The sequence below is a fragment of the Zeus faber genome (assembly GCF_960531495.2).
Source record: "Zeus faber genome assembly, chromosome: 5".
Taxonomy (NCBI): domain Eukaryota; kingdom Metazoa; phylum Chordata; class Actinopteri; order Zeiformes; family Zeidae; genus Zeus; species Zeus faber.
Window position 1 is genome coordinate 9,893,718 of NC_137192.1, and position 19,957 is coordinate 9,913,674.

At 43.8% G+C, this 19,957-nt stretch overlaps 1 protein-coding gene across 1 annotated transcript in view; it reads left to right on the forward strand.

Moving 5' to 3' along the window:
- Positions 1–19,957, forward strand: part of LOC307230211 (cadherin-4-like) — a gene marked incomplete at both ends in the record, with an annotated part of 226,456 nt that overhangs the window by 22,708 nt on the left and 183,791 nt on the right. Inside the window, 2 exons of the mRNA XM_080000445.1 lie at positions 9,775–10,001; positions 10,079–10,149. Coding sequence (XP_079856571.1) covers positions 9,775–10,001; positions 10,079–10,149 — 298 coding nt within the window. The remainder of the gene's footprint in view (positions 1–9,774; positions 10,002–10,078; positions 10,150–19,957) is intronic.

Below are 19,957 nucleotides of genomic sequence, written 5' to 3' on the forward strand. Positions count from 1 at the left end.
AGACAACATTGTCATCCATTCAGTGTGATTTTATCTCAATTCCCAGAGTTGAAAATAATCTGTTTATTCATTCAAACCTGAAGCTTTTAATTACTGAGCTTGGTTGAACCAATTATTTTTATTTGTATAAATGCAAACTGACAACTGGAGATAGAACTGAAATGATAAATTTGCTCAATGCAACTTTATTAGGTTAAGCATGACTCGCACATGCGTATTGATGAAAACAAAACCTAACAAGGGACTTGTGCGCGGAAATTGGTGAGGACGTGGACACATTTTCGAGAACTTCCAATTTTCCATTCGTTCCACTCGGCTCGTCCCGTTCGATGACAGACCGCAGGTGCATTCAGCAGAAACCTCAGGGAAGTGAAAAAGATGGGAACCCAATATGTATTTGTCATAATTGTAACGACATTTATTTAATCCTGCCGTTGATGTGAAGGTTTTATACAGCTAAATGTTATCTTTCTCCTGGCCACTGAACTCATGGTTAATTCTGACACAGTGAATGTGAGATGCTCGTTAGCTGTTCTCATGTTTTGCTCTCTAACTGAGCCAAATACCCACTGCACAAAAACCTGGTAGCACCCACTAACATCTGGAATTTGTCATTAGTGGGATAGGTTACACCCAGGTTTCAGTCCCGGGACATGACTCAATGCAATAGTCACGGGTATTTATTGGCTTTTGATTGTTTTCTAAATCACTCCAGTGCAACCTCAGAAGCTGCCTTCATTGAGTTCCCTTCACTTGCGCTAAGTTCTTTTTAAAAATGTATATTGCCCATCAATTCAGGCCACTTTTCTTATGACCTTATATTGTCATGTTTATCAGTCATATCATGGATGCGTAGTTATGTCCTAAATAGTACCTTCAGTCAGTAAGCTCTTCTTCCAGCCAAAAAAGGCTGGAAGTTGTTATAATTATTGCGATAATTATTGAGAAATACCTCAGTGAAGATAATAGAATAAAGATGGCCCTGATTGATTATCCCCATTTGTATCATATTGGCTCTTGACTGTTAGAAAGAAATGAGGCTGTGTTTGGCTACGACAGGCTGCCTTTCGCTGATCAGTTTAATCGGTATGTTAGAATGAGTTATAGGTTTAAAGTAAATACCATAATTATTGAACTACAGAATTTTCTAAATCATTTCGATAGATATGACCAAACATCTGTATAGATTTCTGTTATTGTCAGGCCCTAGTAAAAGTTGCTGCCACAATTATTGAAATCGATAGCTCATGCTCTGAGTCTCTGGTCTACTCCTTAAGCTAATGTTACCTTTACTTTTTCCTCAGTAAACTGAGAATGCGGAAATGCAAAGACTGTGGCCAGTCATATTCAACAAGATCTGAACTACTTGGGCACTATCAACTTGACTATGGACATTATGGAAAGGGCCATTCTTACCCCTACTCTTATGAGGATTGCCCAAGACGCAAGACGTGGAATGTGCCATCTATGGTCTACTGAGCAATCTACTGAGCCAAAATATAACTTTTCCACATTCAAGTGCCACATTTGTGACTTCAATTATTTTCATATTTGATCATTTTTATTTAAATAACATTGGGCAACATTTGACAAAACATGAATTGGTCCCTTTTATGTTTGTTGGGAGTTCATACAAAACAAATATTTTTGGTAATTTCCACGCTCACAAATGGAGAAAGCATAACAGCGGTACAGTGAATGATTTTAAGCCTGGAATTGTTGATGGACCACAGTTGCCTGGAATAGATGATGGTTGTTGATTCAATTGACAGTGTCAATACTGAACAGTTGGAAGAGCATTTGCCACTTACCAAAGAAGAATCAAGGGATTTGACAAAAGAAAACTCAAACTAGCCTCAGTTTTACTGAAATTAGAAAATACTTTTCTGGTGTCAAGTGTAGCTGTAAAATAACTACTTGAAGAGCTCCAATACCTAAATGGGTCCGTCTCTGTGCTGGACACGCAAAAGACTACACTATAACACAGATGTTACACAATCACACTTGCCAAATTGGTAAATCGGTTGTGTAAGAGTAAGCCACTGCACTCTACAATTTGAACCCCATTCGTGCTGCTATAGGAAAAGACGGCCCACTGTCTACAGCTTGGAAATGGAAGGCATACTATCGAAAAAAACTTGTCTTGTAGAAAGAGTGGAATATGCGTGCATCAGAAGAATAGAACATATTTTTCGCTTATTATAATGTCCCTTTACTAAAGTCTGCGGCAAAATTCTAAATTATAGAAAGTACTGTAAATAAGACGGTCAATTTAAAAGAGAACTATGAACCAGCAGAGACTGGTGAACAAGTCTACAAATTCAACTTTTCTTTAAAAGAAATACCTTTCTCTTAAAAGAGTATGCCTTTCAATTATTTTGTATGTGGATTATTTTGAAATATGTAATACTTCATGTAACAAAAAAACTAAGAAAACACAAAATTTGTGCCCACCTACCTGACTGTCACTCCTCATTGTCATCTATTTACTTGGCTGCATTAATCAATAGCAATGATGTAAAGTTGTATGTTTATGACAAAGTATTGGAGCCTTTGATTAGTGATCTGATAACACCTGAAAAACATGGGATATTTGTGACTAAGTTAGGAAAAACTTAAAATGGTACAGTGCAGTGTATTATTGTTATAGTGTGTAATAGGTGCATATGTAAGCAGATTTTGTACAGCAGAGAGATTCGAATTTCAGATTAAGACAGTTGGGGATTACCTGTGAGAACTAAGGAGATTCAAAGAAGTCATCTTAAATCCCTTAATTCCCATTTCAATGTAACTACTGGTTTCCCTCCTCATATTGTCCATGACATTTTTCCAATTGAAATAGCTCTCCGTCTCACTGTCTTAATTTCCATTAAGCATTTTGGTTCGGCAACTTTGAACGAAGTGATACAACATTTTCATTTAATTGGATTGATGAAACAAATCATCCCAACCCTGTGCCACTGACCTATGCTTCAAGGAAAACAGTTAGTGGAAAGTAAATGCTCATGAGAATTGGAGTTTACCAAGATTTTGGTAGATTTTGCCCCTCCTAATTGGACAGAAAGTGCCTTTTAACGATCTAGCCTGGAAACTCCTTACAAACCTGAAAGACATTGTGGATCTTGTTGTGCCACCGGTTCATACTGAGAAATCCATTTGTTATTTGATCATAAAGATTTCTGAGCACAGAATAAGATTTAAAGATATTTTCCCACAATCAAACTTTCTGCCTAAACATCATTACCTGGACCATTATCCACACTTAAATTGTCAATTTGGACCGTAGCACTATGGACAGTGCTCTTCGAAGCAAAGCACAGCCTTTTTTAAAGAGTTGGGGGCATACTAGCTGCTTCGAGAATGTGTTTCTCTCCTTAGCGGAAAGACACCAGTTTTACATGGCACATCACTTTTACATGAGCAGCTTTCCTAAACAGCTCCTGGAAGTGACCAAAGTTTTAACTCTCCCCATTGACATTTTAAAAGATGACATTGCATTTGCCATTAAGCAGAAATTCCTAGACTTGGACAGTGTGTGTTTTGCTACAAATATAATTTATAATGTAGTACAGAAATGGCATGATCCTCGCACATTGCTCACTGGCAAGGCTGCCTGAATTTAATTTAATAATTCATATGATTGTTATCAAGGAGCAGATGTTCTTTATTGCAAAAAAGCTGAGTTTGTGGTACTGGGCAGACTACAGAGCCTATGAACTGGGAATCTCCCCAGCAAAGGAAACCAAACTTCTTCAGGCAAATGAACTGGCTGATTCAAACCCATTGGCTGACTACAGAGTTGGGGGACTGCAGCTGATTACTGATTCATTTGTCATGACATTTGAATTTGTTAAAGCAATTTCATTTTCAAACCTAAATGTGATTCTGGTCTTTTAATTGCGTGACTCAATCTACATCTTTACAGGTCCAGTGTCTAATGTATTGTAAGAAATTGAACTAATGCTACTCTTCTCTTGAACACTGTGCACATCAGTTGGATGTCAGACCTCTTTGATTGCTGGTCATCTTCAGCAAGGACAACTGCATAACAATCCACCTCATTCAAAGAGTTAATTAAGGAGGTGAAAAATGTTTGTTGATTAGGAGGAACCATAAGGATACAGTACAAGGACGTCGATTTTGGGAACATACTATTTATGAATTTGACCTCTACTGCTGAAATTAAGGTTCAAGGTTATCCACATTGACCCTGATAAAACAATGATCGTCTTGGAACCATCTGATTTCATAGCTCCTAGCTCTCCTTCAGTTGAGCAGGACAATGACTCCCTCTCAGGATCTGCTGATACTGATGATACAATATTGCTGAGCAGCATTTCCTCGGGACTCTCAGAACCAGAGGCGTATACAGAAATAGTATTTGGGGAGGGTAAGAGAGCGACAGAGAACGTGTCCCCATCACGCACGGTGCATGTTTTGTTCCATAAGGAAACGGAGTAAAATAAAACCTACTTCTAAATTACAAACACACTGTTTTAGCGCACTGATCACGGGCAACCTAACGCTGGCACGCTGTGGGCACATTCAGAGTGAGGGAGCTCCATGGGTGGCATGCCATGGGCACAGTTGGGGCGCAGAGCTGCAATAATTGAAAATGATATTGTTATGGATACAATGATAAAATGAGGGGGGCAATTCTCTGTTTTCCCAGGAAGGGGGGTCTAGATCCCCCTGTGCCCCCTGTAATTTCCCCCCCCTCCAGGCTATGAACGGTGGGTGAACCTGCGTCATGACCGCAGGAGAGTACTGGTGCTAGTGAGCAACATATTACAGTACATTCCAGAAAGACGAAGACTTTGTACAACTTGTTTCAATAGTTCAGTTTTCACCAGAAGACAAATTAAACAAACAAAACACGTCAACCATAAACCAAGTTTATATTTATTTATTTTCTTACAAAAATGTTGATTGTTTTTGGTGTATTTTGGTCAAACTTGGCTGGGTGGGCCTGAGTGCCAAGTGGGTGGGTCTGGGCCCACAGCTATGCGCCTGCTAAGAACAGAACAGTGGCCAAGAGAGTTCACCATCCCACTCTTCTCCTATGGCACAGAATGTCAATTGAAGAGTGAAGGCTAGACTGACACCAAGCACAAATATTCTGTCCGATATGCTGGCGAAACTGGTTGAGAAAGTCTACACATATAAAGCAAACCCTACAGATACTACTTCAGTGAGGTTGCAGAGGCACTGACTAGGAAGCACCCCTCCCTGAGAGTGCCAGTGTCTTTCAATAAGAGCTATGGCTAGAAGCAAAGGCTGAAAATGAAGATGGCCAACTGCCGGACTCAACTTAGGTCACATGGCTATTCACTGTGAATTCACGCAAATCTCAAGCCTTCCTAGTAAAAAAATTGAAAAGGCAATATGGGCCAAGGCCACAATCAATATCCACCCCTCCCTAGTGGTGAGACTCCAAAAAGCATGGAAAAAGAGAGGACTTCCATTTTCCGTAAAAAGTTTCAGTAGAAAAGTCCCATTTTCAGTTCCATTCCATTTTCAGTTTTGGTAGAAAGGCATTGATAGACCTTCATTTTATTACAATATGTATGCCAGACCTTGGAGCAAACCGCTTTCACAAACCTAACTGTGAATTCAGCCTATAGCATTGGCCTGTCCTAGTTGATAGATCTCTTTAGCACAGTGTAGCAGCTTCGCCCACCACACGCCACCCAAGTGATGTTTTTAGGGACCTCCGGCACAGAGACACAGAAGACGGGGTTGTAAAAACACGGTTCATTGTAGAGTGTGGGCAAGGTGGAACAAGCCCAGGAGCCGATGGAGATCATTGCGTCATGACAGGGGCTCCTCTCCTGAGTAGGTGTGGGGTTGGGGTTTTACCTGTTGCTTGTTAGACCAACCAACGAGCAACAGGTATGCAGCAACTGGGATCCTCGGTCCCCAATAATTGAGATCTAGGTCAGGTGTGGCTGCTTAAACCACACCATCCCCACACAACACACAGCTTAAACACATTTCTTGGCAACCCTAGACTTAAGGAGAACAATTTGGCTGAAAAAACATTAATAAAATGAATACACTGCTACCTTGTAGTGAAGAGCAGTTGTCCATAATGTCGGTGTGGGTCATAAATTATTGGAATCTTTGAACTGAATATTTGCGTTTTAATATTCTAGATCAATGCTGAGTTTCAGCGAATCACAACAGTTGCCCTGCAAGTGAAACTCAATTGGACAAAACACTCCAGTCCAATGCTTGAGGTCATCAGGAGTAAAGATTTTAATAATGTTGACATAATTTAAAATAAATACACACAGCGGTGGACAAATCATGAGTGCCAACCTCTCACCCAGCAGTGTGTGAAGGTAGAGTTTGGCTCAAGGGGACCGGTAGCTTCTACAGCGGCAATTGTGCTTTCAGTAAATAAGCAGTTTAACTTGCTCAGTGTTTACCTCAGAAATTTATTTTTCCACCCTGGACATGCATGTGTTTTAAATTATTGGGATTAAATTTGTAAAATATGTATATGGAGATTATTTTAAAAGAAGAAGAAATAAATAATTCTGCTGGATTAGACACTTATTTGCGAATAAGTGCTTTCTATGGGGTTTTACTTCATTTCCAGCCTCTGAGTGAAACATAGCAACGCTCGTGACATGCAAGCATAATCTAAAATTGACAGGCAAATGAAAGTTATACCACACAGGTCACACTTCGTAGTTACCGTCCACTTTACATTTTTATCCAGTGAGGACTGTTGGGGCTCGAGGTGTCCTTCAATTTTAATCTTAAAGTAGTTGGTCTCAGGCTTTGAGCAGATACAGTACCTGTACTGTTTCCATGTCCCATTCCGTGTTTTGTAAATGAAGGAACAATGGAAAGCAGATAAGCAAGTACGATTATTTATAATAATTATTTTTGATAAATAAGCTTTTAATCCCAACACGGTTCAAGTTAATATACACAGGAGAGAATACCCCCTCAAATCCCTCGACAACTATCTGGGAGAAGATGTTAAGCACCTGATCAAGGAATACCTGGTAAGGGCTGATCATCTCTTACACGTTCGTGTAAGACAGCACCAGCAGCTCAGTCCCCTCCACCTCCTGGGACAAATACGCGCCCAGCCGTCTGTCCGACACGTCGGTCTGCAGAGAGAAGTTAGGGTTAAACAGCACTGGCTTCCCACAGAGAGCTGACTTTACGCTCGCAAACGCCTGCTGGCACTTCTCTGACCACTGGACCGGATCTGGAGCAACCGTACGAGTTAAGTCGGACAAGGTGCTGGTTAACTCCAAAAAGTCGGGGGACAAACCTCCTATAGTAGCCGGCCAGCCCCAAGAACTGCTTCACCTCCTTCTTAATCTTGGGTCTCGGTCTGTTGGCGACTACAGCGGTTTAATCAAGCTGGGGTCGGACCAGGCCTTCACCCAAGTGGTACCCCAGATACCGTACCTCCCTCCATCCCAGGGCACACTTCTTTCAGTTGGCAGTGAGCCCAGCCTGCCTCAGGGGCCCAGGCACTGTGCCCACACACTGCATATGCCACTCCCAGGTGTCGCTGTGAATGATTACATTGTCTAGGTAGGCCTCGATGTATGCTACATGCAGACGCAGGATGCAGTCCATGAGTCTCTGACAGGTGGCTGGGGCACTGAACAACCCGAATGAAGTGGGCGAAAGTGGTACAAGCCGAATGGAGAACGCCGATTTTTCCTTGGACTCTGCCACCCGACAAGGGAATCTGCCAGTAGCCCTAAGTTAAATTCGTTGTTGTGAAAAACGACCTATACCTAACCAGTCGAGAAGTTCATCAACCACAAATTTTGACACCGCGTTCACCTTCCGGTAGTCTATGCAGAACCGAACCGACCCATCGGGCTTCCCACCAGCAGGATTGGGATTAGACCAGTCACACGGGACTCCTCTATCACGGCCATGTCCAGCATGGCCTCTAATTCCGCCTGCACGATTTTGCGTTTGTATTAGGGCAGGAGATACGGCCAAGAGCACATTTCGTCCCTGAGGTTGTCTCCACATGGTGGTGTATGAGGGATGTGAGGCCTGGCAGGAAGGAAAAAACATCAGAGAAGCAATGCTGAAGTGCAGCCACGTTCGCCCTTTGGGACAGAGAAAGATGGTCACTTAACAAGGCGGCAGTATGATCAGCCGCTTTTTGAATCTAGCTTTTTTGCCCCAATTAATTCCGCTCAATAACCAGCGAGAGCCACAGACACCCCCCCCCCCCCCATTCTTTGAAGAGATTTAGATGATCTTAGGAAATCTGTGTTTCCCCTGCCTGTCAGACTGTTTGACCTCATAATCGACCTCTCCAATCCACCGTGTGACCACAAAAGGCCCTTGTCACTTCGCCAGCAATTTAGAGCTGGACGTAGGGAGCAAAACTAACCCCTTGTCTCCCGGTGTGAATTGTCTGAGCTGAGCCCCCCTGTCGTGTTAGAGGCGCTGACATTCCTGAACCTGGAGCAAATTGTCCCGTTATAGCAATCGCATCAGCTTGTGTAACTTTGCTCACAGATCCATAACATACTGTATTTCGTTTTTACTGGTGCTAGGCCCTTCCTCCCAGTTTTCTTTAATTAGGTCTAGCACCCCCCGGGGTCTCCTGCTAAAGAGGAGTTCAAAGGGAGAAAATCCCGTGGAGGCCTGGGGAACCTGCCACACCGCAAACAACAGGGGTCCAACCACTTGTCCCAATTACGGCTACCATCGTGAACGAACATTCAAATCATGTTTTTCAGCATTTTATTGAAGCGCTCCACCTTTCCCCCTGGTCTGGGGATGGTAAACGCTGGTCCGAATTGAGCGGACGCCCAGTAACTCATTAAGTTCCTGAAGTTTAAGTGACATTAAAGTAGTGCCCTGATCGATCAGGATTTCACTGCTTCGGGGTACCGAGTTGCATAATCAACAAAACGATACCCGCAGGCACTGCCATCTAAAGGCCTCCTGAGGTCCATACCTAGTCTTTAGAACGGGACCTCAACTAGGGGGAGGGTCCTCAACGGCACCCTTGGCGTAGGCGGAGGGTTGACTAACTGCCACCCAGGACACGTGGCATACCATTTACGCACATCTGCCCAAATGCCCGGCCAATAAAAGTGGGCCATTATCCGCTGTCATGTTTGTGACTGAGGTGACCGGCCACCCGGTTATGATAAGCCACCTGGAAGAGCATTTCCCGGCGGCTCTTTGGCACCAACAACTGAGTTATCTCCTCTCCTGTCTGAGTGTCACGGCTCACTCGATTTAACCTGTCCCTAATCACCGAAAAATATGGATGAGTGAGCACGGCGTCTGGGCACATCAATACTCTATCAACTTTAACTACCCCCTTCTCCAGTGAGAAATCGTCGCTAGGGAAGGTCAAGGGGACCAGGAGAGATCCCACTTGGGATTCCACTACCCCTGCACCCTTGTGCCCGCCGACAACTCCTCCGCACGCCACGCAACACTCACATTTCGCTACCGACCATGAACTGCACTCCTCCAGCCTCTCTCATCAATGCGTAAATCCCTGGCCAATCCGTGCCCAGTCCGTTCCCAAAATCAGGAGTGCTACAGGCGGGAACTAACCGCAGCCTGTACCCTAAGCTTATTTCCCTTGTCCCGAATTTTGAGCCTGACCATCGGATATGTTTGAGCATCTTCATGCACACAATGAACCTTCACCTGTGACGCCTCCACGAAAGACCTGGGTCGAACCAGGAGTTGCGGGACCATCGTTTAAGTACAGCCCGAGTACAGCAAAGCCTGATGGCTATCCCCTTGTAGCCTCCTGACCAGGGGAGGGATCCAGCAGGCCGGCGACCTGGACCACCGGGCCAAGTCCATCCAGGAGCAGTCCCTGGGGTCGGACGCAGCGGGCCCCAGGCACTGCGGGCTCCTCCAGGGCATTGCAATGGGCTGTGGACCCGGCGAATCCCGTGTGGGTCTTGGCGTTGGACGCAGTGCACCCCCGGACATTCCCCTCTGGGGCATCGGGACAGGCTGGGGAACTGGTAAAGTCCACGTGGGTCTTGGGGTTGGATGTGGGTGTGGTCCTTGAGCCGGTTCTCTGTTGTCGGCGTGCTCCCAGTAGTGCACGCCAGCAAGGACAGGCTCCAGCTGACAGCGGAGGAAGTCCCGCTCCTCTTCCAGGTCCACAAGGTGCTTCTACAGCCAGTGGATCAACTCCTCTGGGCCCTGGCCCTCCCGAGTCCCTGTTCAGGTGCCACTTGCGGGAGTCTCTGCCCACAGGTAGGGTTTTAGGGAGGGAGATGGAGTCTTTCTTGCTGTGGTGCGCCAACATGGCGAGAGTTTTTATTGTACAGAGGAACAAAAAGCTCGCTGGCCAGAAGTATAAATAATAAATAATAAAGAGGATGATTTCGGACGCAGGAAGAAAGGCGTTCCTCTCTCTGTCCTGGTCAGCTGATGAGCCTGTGCGCCGCCCCAACCTCTACAAGACAGACAAACCTTAAGAAAACTCCCTGCCCTGAGTTGGACCAAAGCTGTTTCGGCCAATTCAAGGCAGTTTGGCGACCGCAGGAAAGGGAACCGTCTGTTGTCTGCAGCCGGTGCTTGACCACGCCCCTTGGGCCACCACATGCGATTTCGACGACAATACGATTTCTCATTTGTATTCTATCCCATTCCACATCAAGTAGCTTCATGGAGAAGACAAAATTCATGTAGAGTAAAATGGAGCGGATGATGATAGGTCTGCAGTGCATAAGAAAGCATTTTTGAGAATCAACTGTACATCGTTCCCTGTACATTTTTTGTGTGACTATCATCAATGCTAGGAACTGAATCTCAAAATTTATTGTCCGCAATTACTACTAATTATGATGTAAACTTGTTTGCTGCAGGGTATGCAGGCAAATGAGACTCGGAAAGAACTGGTGCTGGCCACCATGGCAATCTTTGTTATCTGGGTAGAAGTGGATCCTTTGCATCCACCAAAAGACATTGGAATAGTCATAGACAGTGTGGAAGTCCTGAATTAACTGCCCTCAGTGCCATTTGCCTTTGCCATGCTGTTCGGTCTCATCTACTCCTTCAACCTGAAATATACAAAGGAACTGAGGCTCACCTTGGAAGCTGTCCAAAAAAATCCCAATGGAGCTTGAAACAAACAAGATGTCAAAGTTCAAAGACTGAGTACCAAGCTACAGTAGTGCTACAGAGACTGGAATTTAACTAGTGTGTCCTCACCAACTAATGTGTGATTAATCGGTGTGGACTGACACAATTGAGTTTAACAATGATTAGATTCAACTTAGGGGTATATGTTAAGGCAAGATATGGCAAGATGAAGTGGTTAGCCAGCTGTTGTGTTTGATTTCTCTCAGGGGTGCTCCGGTCTAGTGACGAATGTACAGAGATTTACAGAACAACTTGGAGGAGCATAATGCAGCTAAACTTAAGTAAGCATCTAAACCTCAATGTTGTTTCTGTAAATGTCTCTACATTTGGCACTGGACCAGAGTAACTGTTGGATAAAGCAAAATCAGCATAGCTGGCTGACCACTTCATCTCGCTTTGTGGTGTCGCTCAGGAATGACAACCAATTTAATCAGAAACAATGGAGTGAAATAATTTGACATTGTGTAAATTTTGCTCAGCTAATTAGGCAATTCTTCGTAATTGGTGCCCCTGAGTACTACATAAGAGTCCTGCCATTGTTGTGTGTGTTGGTTGGTTTGTTCATATGTAACAACCATTTTTACGCTGTTTTAATACAACTGTTTTTTGCCGCATTGGGGGTGTTCATTTTGAGATAGCTTTGTAGGTATGCCCACAAAGTAATACCATTTTCATTTTTGAATGTTAAAAAAGTGCTGTGACAACCGTTTTTGTTAACAATTGTTGATTGAAAATAAAAAATGTAAATGTATTCAATGTTTTTAGTATTTACTTTTTAAATGCATTTTAATCTAAAAATGCTTTTGGACAATTTGAAATAATAGTGTTGCTCCAACTGTTAGAAAAAAGTTTGCACTGACCCAAAGAAAAAGTTTAATTCTAATTTTAACATTCTCTTTGGGACGATTTGGGAAACCACCGTAGGGTCAAACACCCTGGGTTAGATTCCAGCTTCCGCGATACTGACTAGGATCATGTGTCTCTGCATTAGCGTAGTGACACCAATAAGGGAAGACGGATCAGATTAACTCCCACTATGCCGTAGTACACTCTTGTGCATAATCCAGCATCCACTAGAGATAAAGCCCCTGCTGAATTAATCATAAGCACTTCACTAAGACAAACAGCTCATCTATTAACACATGCGGTGGCTGTCCATGCAAATACTTGTTTGATGGTCAAATGCAGTTTGTCTTCGCTCTGTTCGCTCACTCATTGCTGCCAAATATAAAAAAAGTATATTAAAAAAAAGCCGAACTTCTTCCACCAATATAAGACACCAGCAGGTGCCATAAAGTGTACAATAATTCCATTCCCATGAGGAATGGCTGGCCAGCCTTCTGGTGAGCTTTTTCGATGTTATCACAAATCATTTAGCTTCCCATGTGAGACCGAGTAAACACCATGTTTTTGGAAGAGAGAGACTTGGGTACTACAGCCACCGATGTTTGGGAATGAGAAAAGAGTCTCGCATGGGTCTCCTTTAATTTTCCCTGGTGGTGTAAAAGCAAAAAGCATCATCAAGGATAACTAGGCTTCCTTTGTCCCCGACCGTGAATTACTGTACTGAGAACACCCTAATGATAGACCAGGCGCTGATTCTCCCAGAATTGTCACACTGCCATAGCTTCTCTTCCTGCTCTCTGGATGTTTAGGCAGGCTAGTGTACGGCGAGAAGACTATTAGTCACTCAGCGGTAGACTGCAGATTGCGGTGTATAATTACCCTCTCCCTGCACAATCTGTCTTGTCCCAGCCCAGGCACCAAAGCCTCTCCCATTCTTATTCACATTGCTGGAGAATATTCCTGTCCTTTCTCTCTCTCTCTCTCTCTCTCTCTCTCTCTCTCTCTCTCGAACCCATTTTTTTCACTCCGCTTACCCTTTGTTTGTGGCTCATTTTGTATATAAACCCACATGTTCCACCTTTTCTCTCGCGCTCGAATTTTCGTTTCTGTTTCGTGGCGTCCTGCGCTATTTCCACCGATGCCTTCCACTATTAATCTTCTGTCTTATTCTGCCTTTTTGTTTTTGCTGTTCTCCCTCACTCGTTTATTTCCATCCCCTCTCCCGCCCGCTGTCCTTTTGCTCTAAATCTCCCACCTACTTTCCTTTCTCCTAGCACCTCCGTCCCCCACTCCCCCCTCTGGTTTGCTGTGCCAGCACTTTGATAGTGGAGTATCTGGTGGTGGTGGGGGAGTTGGGTGGAGTGGAAGGGGGTGGGGTGGTATTGGTCTTCAGCCCCAGATGAGAGCAGTCGATATTTCATATCTCTACCTGGAAGGAGATGCAAAGGGCAGTACACATTTCAAATAGGGTAAGATACAGTATGTGATGGGAGGAGCTGTGGAGGAAAGTGTGTGCGTGTGTGCATGTGTGTGTGTGTGTGTGTGTGTGTATGTGTGTGCATTTGTGTGTGTGTGTGTGTGTGTATATGAGTGCGTTTGTGTGTGTGTGTGTGTGTGTGTGTATGTGTGTGTGTATGTGTGTGCATTTGTGTGTGTGTGTGTGTGTGTGTGTGTGTGTGTGTGTGTGTGTGTGTGTGTGTGTGTGTGCGTGCGTTTGTGTATGTATGTGTGTGCGTTTGTGTGTGCGTGTGTGTGTGTGTGTGTGTATGTGTGTGAGGGGGACGGGGGCAGGGAGCGGATGGCTGACGGCTTCTGACGCACAAGGTAATCATTTTCCAGCATTTGCGAGAAAAGTACATGGTTCCAACGTGAGCACGACGGAAACCAGAAAAGGGAATGTGGGGACAACAATAAAAGTGCCTGCCACATTAGCATAAATTAAATTTCATCTGAAATTCAACATCTACAGATACATTATGCACATTGTGCCGGCATATCTGGAACTTTTCAATAACACCATTCACGCCTACTCTGCCCCTCCCGCTCTCTGATCGAGTTTTTGGGTGTTATTATGGAGTGTGCGTTTCAAAGGTACGTTGCAGGGGAAGTGGATGGCTGTGTGGATGAAAGGGGTGTTCCCTGTCTTGCCCCCCCCCCCCCCCCCCACCCCAACTCTCCCCCTCTATCCCCCGCCTTCACCCCTGAAGTTTATCAGCTATTCAGTCCATGTAGAGAAGAAGTTTTCCTGTTAGCTGCCCATATCGGATCCCCCCATCATTTCTCTCTACGTGTCCTACGAAGCCCTCCACCAGGTGCAAATGAACTATGGCCGCGCTAGGGTGGGAAATACGGCGTGGACTGAAATGGTATGAATAATTTCCGCCTGACAATCGTGCACACTCTTGGCTTTGTTAACAGTGTTTTGATCATCCCCTGCCAACCCCGTTCCCGTGTACTAGCCGACCTATTTCTATGGTAATGGAGTTATTCATATGTCATCTTTAACACTTTAACACAGCGTAATCAAATCGCTGTGGCTGCTGCACCCTGCGTCGGATATGGAATACCTCACACATATACATACCTCCATTATCGATCATCTAGCCAAGGAAGATGACGAAATATGATTTTCCGCAAGTCGCCGAAATGGATTAATTGGGACGAAGCAGTGAGACAATTGTGACGAGGCAGAGAAACAAAAACAATGGTTCTGCTATAACAATGGGCTTTGGATATGTGCAGTTCCTCCAGAGCGACAGGTCCATTCCTCTCCAGGACATGAAGCACAGAGGCTGTCTGCACCGTAGTGTGCGTGGCTTTCCGACGGGGCCGGGTGGTGGACCGCCACTCGCCGTCTTTGATCCTGGATCCTCTAACAAGGCCTCTGTGCCTTGCGTCTCTGCAGTTTGTTTATTTAACACCGCGCCATACGCCGCCTTCATGCAAACATAATTTAATCAAGCGTAATCCACTATTTATGCATCGCCTTGATTAATTATTCACACAACAGTTTTGTGTGTTATTGCATTTCTTTTCTTTTTTTTCTGAAACCCAACTTGTGGGGTTTATTGAAAAGAACACCCCTCAAGTTGACATATTTTATTAATTAAGACCCTCCTCTTCCCCTTCGATACAAGGATACACAATGAAATCATGTAAATGCTGCGTGTACAAATTCCGCTTAAGCCGGTATCAATTGGCTTAATACTATTGTACCGTGTGTAATAAGTGCAATTAAACCGTCTCTTGAGAGCACATTAGCTATCACACACACACACGCACACACACACGGACACACACACACACACACACACACACACACACACACACACACAGACACACACACACACACACAGGGCCGTAGCTTAGGAGGTAGAAGGGATCGTCGAGTGATCGAAAGGTTGCGGGTTCCCTGGCTCATCCTGGTAGGAGTGGAGTGCGCCTTGCATCGATGTATGGATGTGTGTGTGAATGGGTGAATGATGTGAGGTGTGCACTGTTAAGTACTTTGAGTCGTATGACTCAAGTGCTATATAAATGCAGGCCATTTACACACATGTGCAAAGAAACACAAAGGCTTTTTAATCCTTTCAACACTGTACAACCCCTCCCCCAAAACAAAATTACCATCAGAAAAAATGCAAAAATTGAAATCACCACAAGTTCTGATTTATGAAACAAAACCAATACAAGCGTACCCAATATCCATGAAAATCGCCTGTATAGAATACAGTGTGTGAGTGTGCGTGTTAGTGTGTGTGTGTGCGTGTTAGTGTGTGTGTGTGTGTGTGTGTGTGTGTGTGTGTGTGTGTGTGTGTGTGGAGTGTAGGCTCAGGCCTGCGAAACGGACAGAGTGGTTAATTAGGCGGTGTCGATTAGTTGACGTTCTGGTTCAAGCGAGAGTCCGTCGACGTCCCGCGCCATCCATCACCGTCGGGTCGCTCTGCGTGCGCCTACCTGGTAAGCGCTGCATATTCAAACGAGGGCCAAAAGGTTAGAGATGCAGGCGGCTCCTCGGGCTACTCCGAGGGGCCCTCGGCATGGAGCGCCATGGAGCGCATTGTCTCAATATGTATGGGTCCAAAGATCTGGCTGGGCTGTGATGAAGGCTGACCTATTAGTTTACCTAATGCTTCCTCCCTGCAGTGTGGGGTCCCTAGATCCAGGCCCTGCAGAGAGAGAAGGAGAGAGAGAGAGAGAAGGAGAGCGAGAGAGGGAAGTAGAGAGGCGAGGGGGGGGGGGCGGGGGGGTTTACAGGATTTACTGCAGATGAAATATGTGCCAAGCCCATTGGAACGCTGCGCAGCCCTTCAGCACTTCATCTAATCAGGGCTTTATTAAGGAGTTGGATCATGGCTGAAATTGCATTTATTCATATTAGGACTCCCACTCCTCACAAGAATCCAAGGTCGTTTTTTAAATTTTTATTTATCGATTGCATCGTTTCTTTGGTTGGAGCAACATTCGCTTTTCAGGAATGCTGACGTGTTGATGCTTTGGCAAAGTGAAGCAAACTGATAAAGGATGTTTGTGGAGAGACTGTGCCTCCCTGACTGTCTTTTAATTTGCCTTTTAAATTGTCTTTGTTTTAAAATAATTTGATTTAAAAATGTTTAAATAGTATTACTTATAAATTATTATTTATTAGAATTTAAATTTGTATTATTTATCAGTATAATAATAATGTATAACTCATAAAAATATTATTTTTTTGAAATATAACTATATTTAATAATTCATGATAAATGTGTTTTTGGCATGTACATTGACATTGATGACCCTTTTTATTTATAATTTTAAGTAATCAAGTAATTTAGTGACTCATTCACCACTATGTAAAAAAAACCCTGATAAAACATTAAAAAAAAACATGAACAGGAACTCAATGCGGCTATGCCACGCCACATTATGACTTATAGGACTTTCCCCTCCCCGCAGTAGGCTTGTTCACATCGCATGAAAAAACAACCAGTGATTTTGAATATTTCCATTAATTTAAGCACTGTGAAAAGTGTATATTTTATTTTCTTGACGCTGTTCACAGTCAAAAAAAAGTTTCATATCCATTGCGCAGTCTAAGTTCTTCTCTAACTGTCACAATTGCAAAAGTTGCATCAGCGCTGACAGCTCCGGGAAAATGGATGATGGGCCTTCTATGGGTTTCACACTGTGAGAATATACATTCAATCCAAATCAATCATCCAAGGTTGTGACAAGCTCGAGTTTCCATGGTACCGCGAAATAAATCAATGAAAAATGTTCTTTCTCTGGTTATCATGATTGCCATGGAATGGAAATAATCACCTATACTTTTAGGTTTCGTTAAACCCTCATGAGCCTTGCCACGAAAATCGGTCATAGCTCATGAGATTATATCAGTATCCAGCTCAAAATGCTCTTCTTCTTCTTCTTGAAATATGTAATATTAAGGTTATTAATATCAATATCAAGGAATATTCCTAGAATAGTAAGAGAAACTAGGAGTGAGATCATAGGAGAGAAACACTAGAGATCTCTGCACGACTAGCTCCTGCTGCAACAAAATGGTGTGAGAGAAAAATGAAACAGTTTAGGAAATGAAAAATACCGGAATAAAAACTGGTCAAGCAGCTTTCCCCTACACCCAATGGCCAATTTACTCCTTAAAAAAATAGACCGGCAACCAATTTGGTGAAAATTATTTTCATAATTCTACATGGCCCTAAACCAATTCTCTCTGAGTGTCCAGATGGTATTTTTATTAGGCAAACGCGTGACGCTCAAGTGGAATAATTTACTTGAACTCCCGAAAACTGCAAAAGAGGAGTAGCTCCGAGCCACGATTCGCACCGAGCGGAGAGTCGGTCGGTTCTTGGTAATCAAACAAAGCAATAATTTATGCAATGTAATATAATGTCTGTGTTTTCGGAGGTACAGTGTGTGTGTGTGTGTGTGTGTGTGTGTGTGTGTGTGTGTGTGTGTGTGGGGGCGGGCTGCCTCTGCAGGATCGGCTTCAGACGACACAAACGGGTCATTTCTACATTTGGTGGAGATTTTTTTCATTTTCCTTCCTTCCTCTTCACTGAGTGAACACTAAAAGCAAAAACTGCATGTGCACGCCTGTCAGCCGCGGTCGAACGCGGTCGGACGCGGTAGGCTGCCGACGTCTCTATCAGGGTTTGAGGAAGAGAGCTTTCGATACGTGGTCCACTATAAATTAATAGTGAGGTTAAAATGATCTGCTGTAGATTCAGGACTCGCAGTCAGCGACGATGTTATCTAATCACCTAATTAAGACGTAGTTCCTTCCATGCATTCTCCCATTCAACTGAAATGGAAAAGACCGTAGCCTCCGTCGTCGCTCCGATCCCACTTGACAGTTCAAGCTTTCCACCAGCTCTGCGGTTGATAGAAATCTGCGTAAAAAAACGTGGGTTATTAGCTATATCTAGTGCCCGGGTCGTCTGACTTTCACGCCCGGTTCTTCTCCAGCATTTACGTCCTGAGGCAGCGAGAAACGAGGAAAGCTCATTTTGCGCTTGAAACGTTGCCATGTTCCAGCCCACTCAGAGATCCGCGTGACAAGAACTTGAACCTCCGCTTCGACGCTGCCCGCCAACAGGTTGCTGCATCTGGGAGTGCCGGCAGCACGGCGAGTGCACGTTTCAAAGTAACTGCACATCGAGGCAGCTCATTGCTTTTGCGTGGTTTGCCCTCGCACGTTTTCAGATGCGCTCAGAAAACCTTCGTCCCCGAAAATTGAGGCATTGACTGAAGAGCTTGGTGGTGGTTCATTTCAAAGACAGTTCTTTACAAGTGCAAAATAAATGTTTGAGGACGTTGGCGTTTCGTAGCCGTGAAGCAAGTTTGGCAGCCAGGAAGGGTCTTTAAGGGATGAACGTGAAGAAACAAAGGAATTGCATTGTACTGTATTGACTGTATTGATTGGTGCAATACCGACCGCCATGTTGCTTTTGATGGGATTAAACAGTCACAATCTCTCAGAGCCGACGGAAGCTCCTCGAATGTCAGCATTATGAATTGGAGAGCTAGCTCAAGTTCCCCTCCGAGTGTAATCTGACATCAATACGTCTCGGTAGCGATATTTAAAAGCAAATAATAAATAAAAACGTGCGCACTGTGAATCGTGGCAGAGGGAGGGGAACTGGGGTGTGAAATAGACCCCAGTTGGGCGAAAGAAGATGACGGGGATTGTCATTTGTCACTTTAAACCCCGTGGACCTGTGTGCCATCTGAAGACCAAACGTGAATGTAAATTAGCCTGGAAAAGACGTTTTCAGCGGCTCCATGCAGTGTATGGGCTGCTGGAGAGCCATTTAAAGTGGTAATCCGTAAAATCACCTGCGTTGGGTGAATTACACTACAAGGCCCAGAATTCCATTTACCCTCATCTTCGCTCTAAAATGATTCATTTGTGTCTTCTTCTGATCGATTGTCTTTTTTTTCTTAGTCACTTGTTGTGAGGATATTTATTTCATCTGAGGGTGCTGTTCTTTTTTTGTGAATGTTCATCCATATCCACAGTTTACTGACCACAACTAGCTATTAAATGAACTAGCTTTATCAAATTCACCGCCTTTAACTTCTTGCATGTGCCCGAACAAAGCATTCTAGCCGGTAATAGTAATAAAATGTATATATGTATATGTATATCATATGAAAAAAAAAAAAAAATAATTTATAATAATAACCTTTATTTATATAGCACCTTTCATGCAAGACATTTAAGTCAAAGTGCTTTACATTAAAATAAGGCCGTCAAACAGCAACATTAAGAGCAAAGCAAACAAGCAAGATGCATTTAAAAAGCAGAATAATAAAAGATTTATTACGTGAAAACAATGAAATCAATAAAAAGAAAACAGGGTCATAGGAAGCTAATAAAAGTACATATGCAAAATTGCATTAAAAGAAAGAACCAAATAAGCAAAATGCATTTAATAAAAAGGGTAACTAATATACTCATTTTCAGATTTTGGGT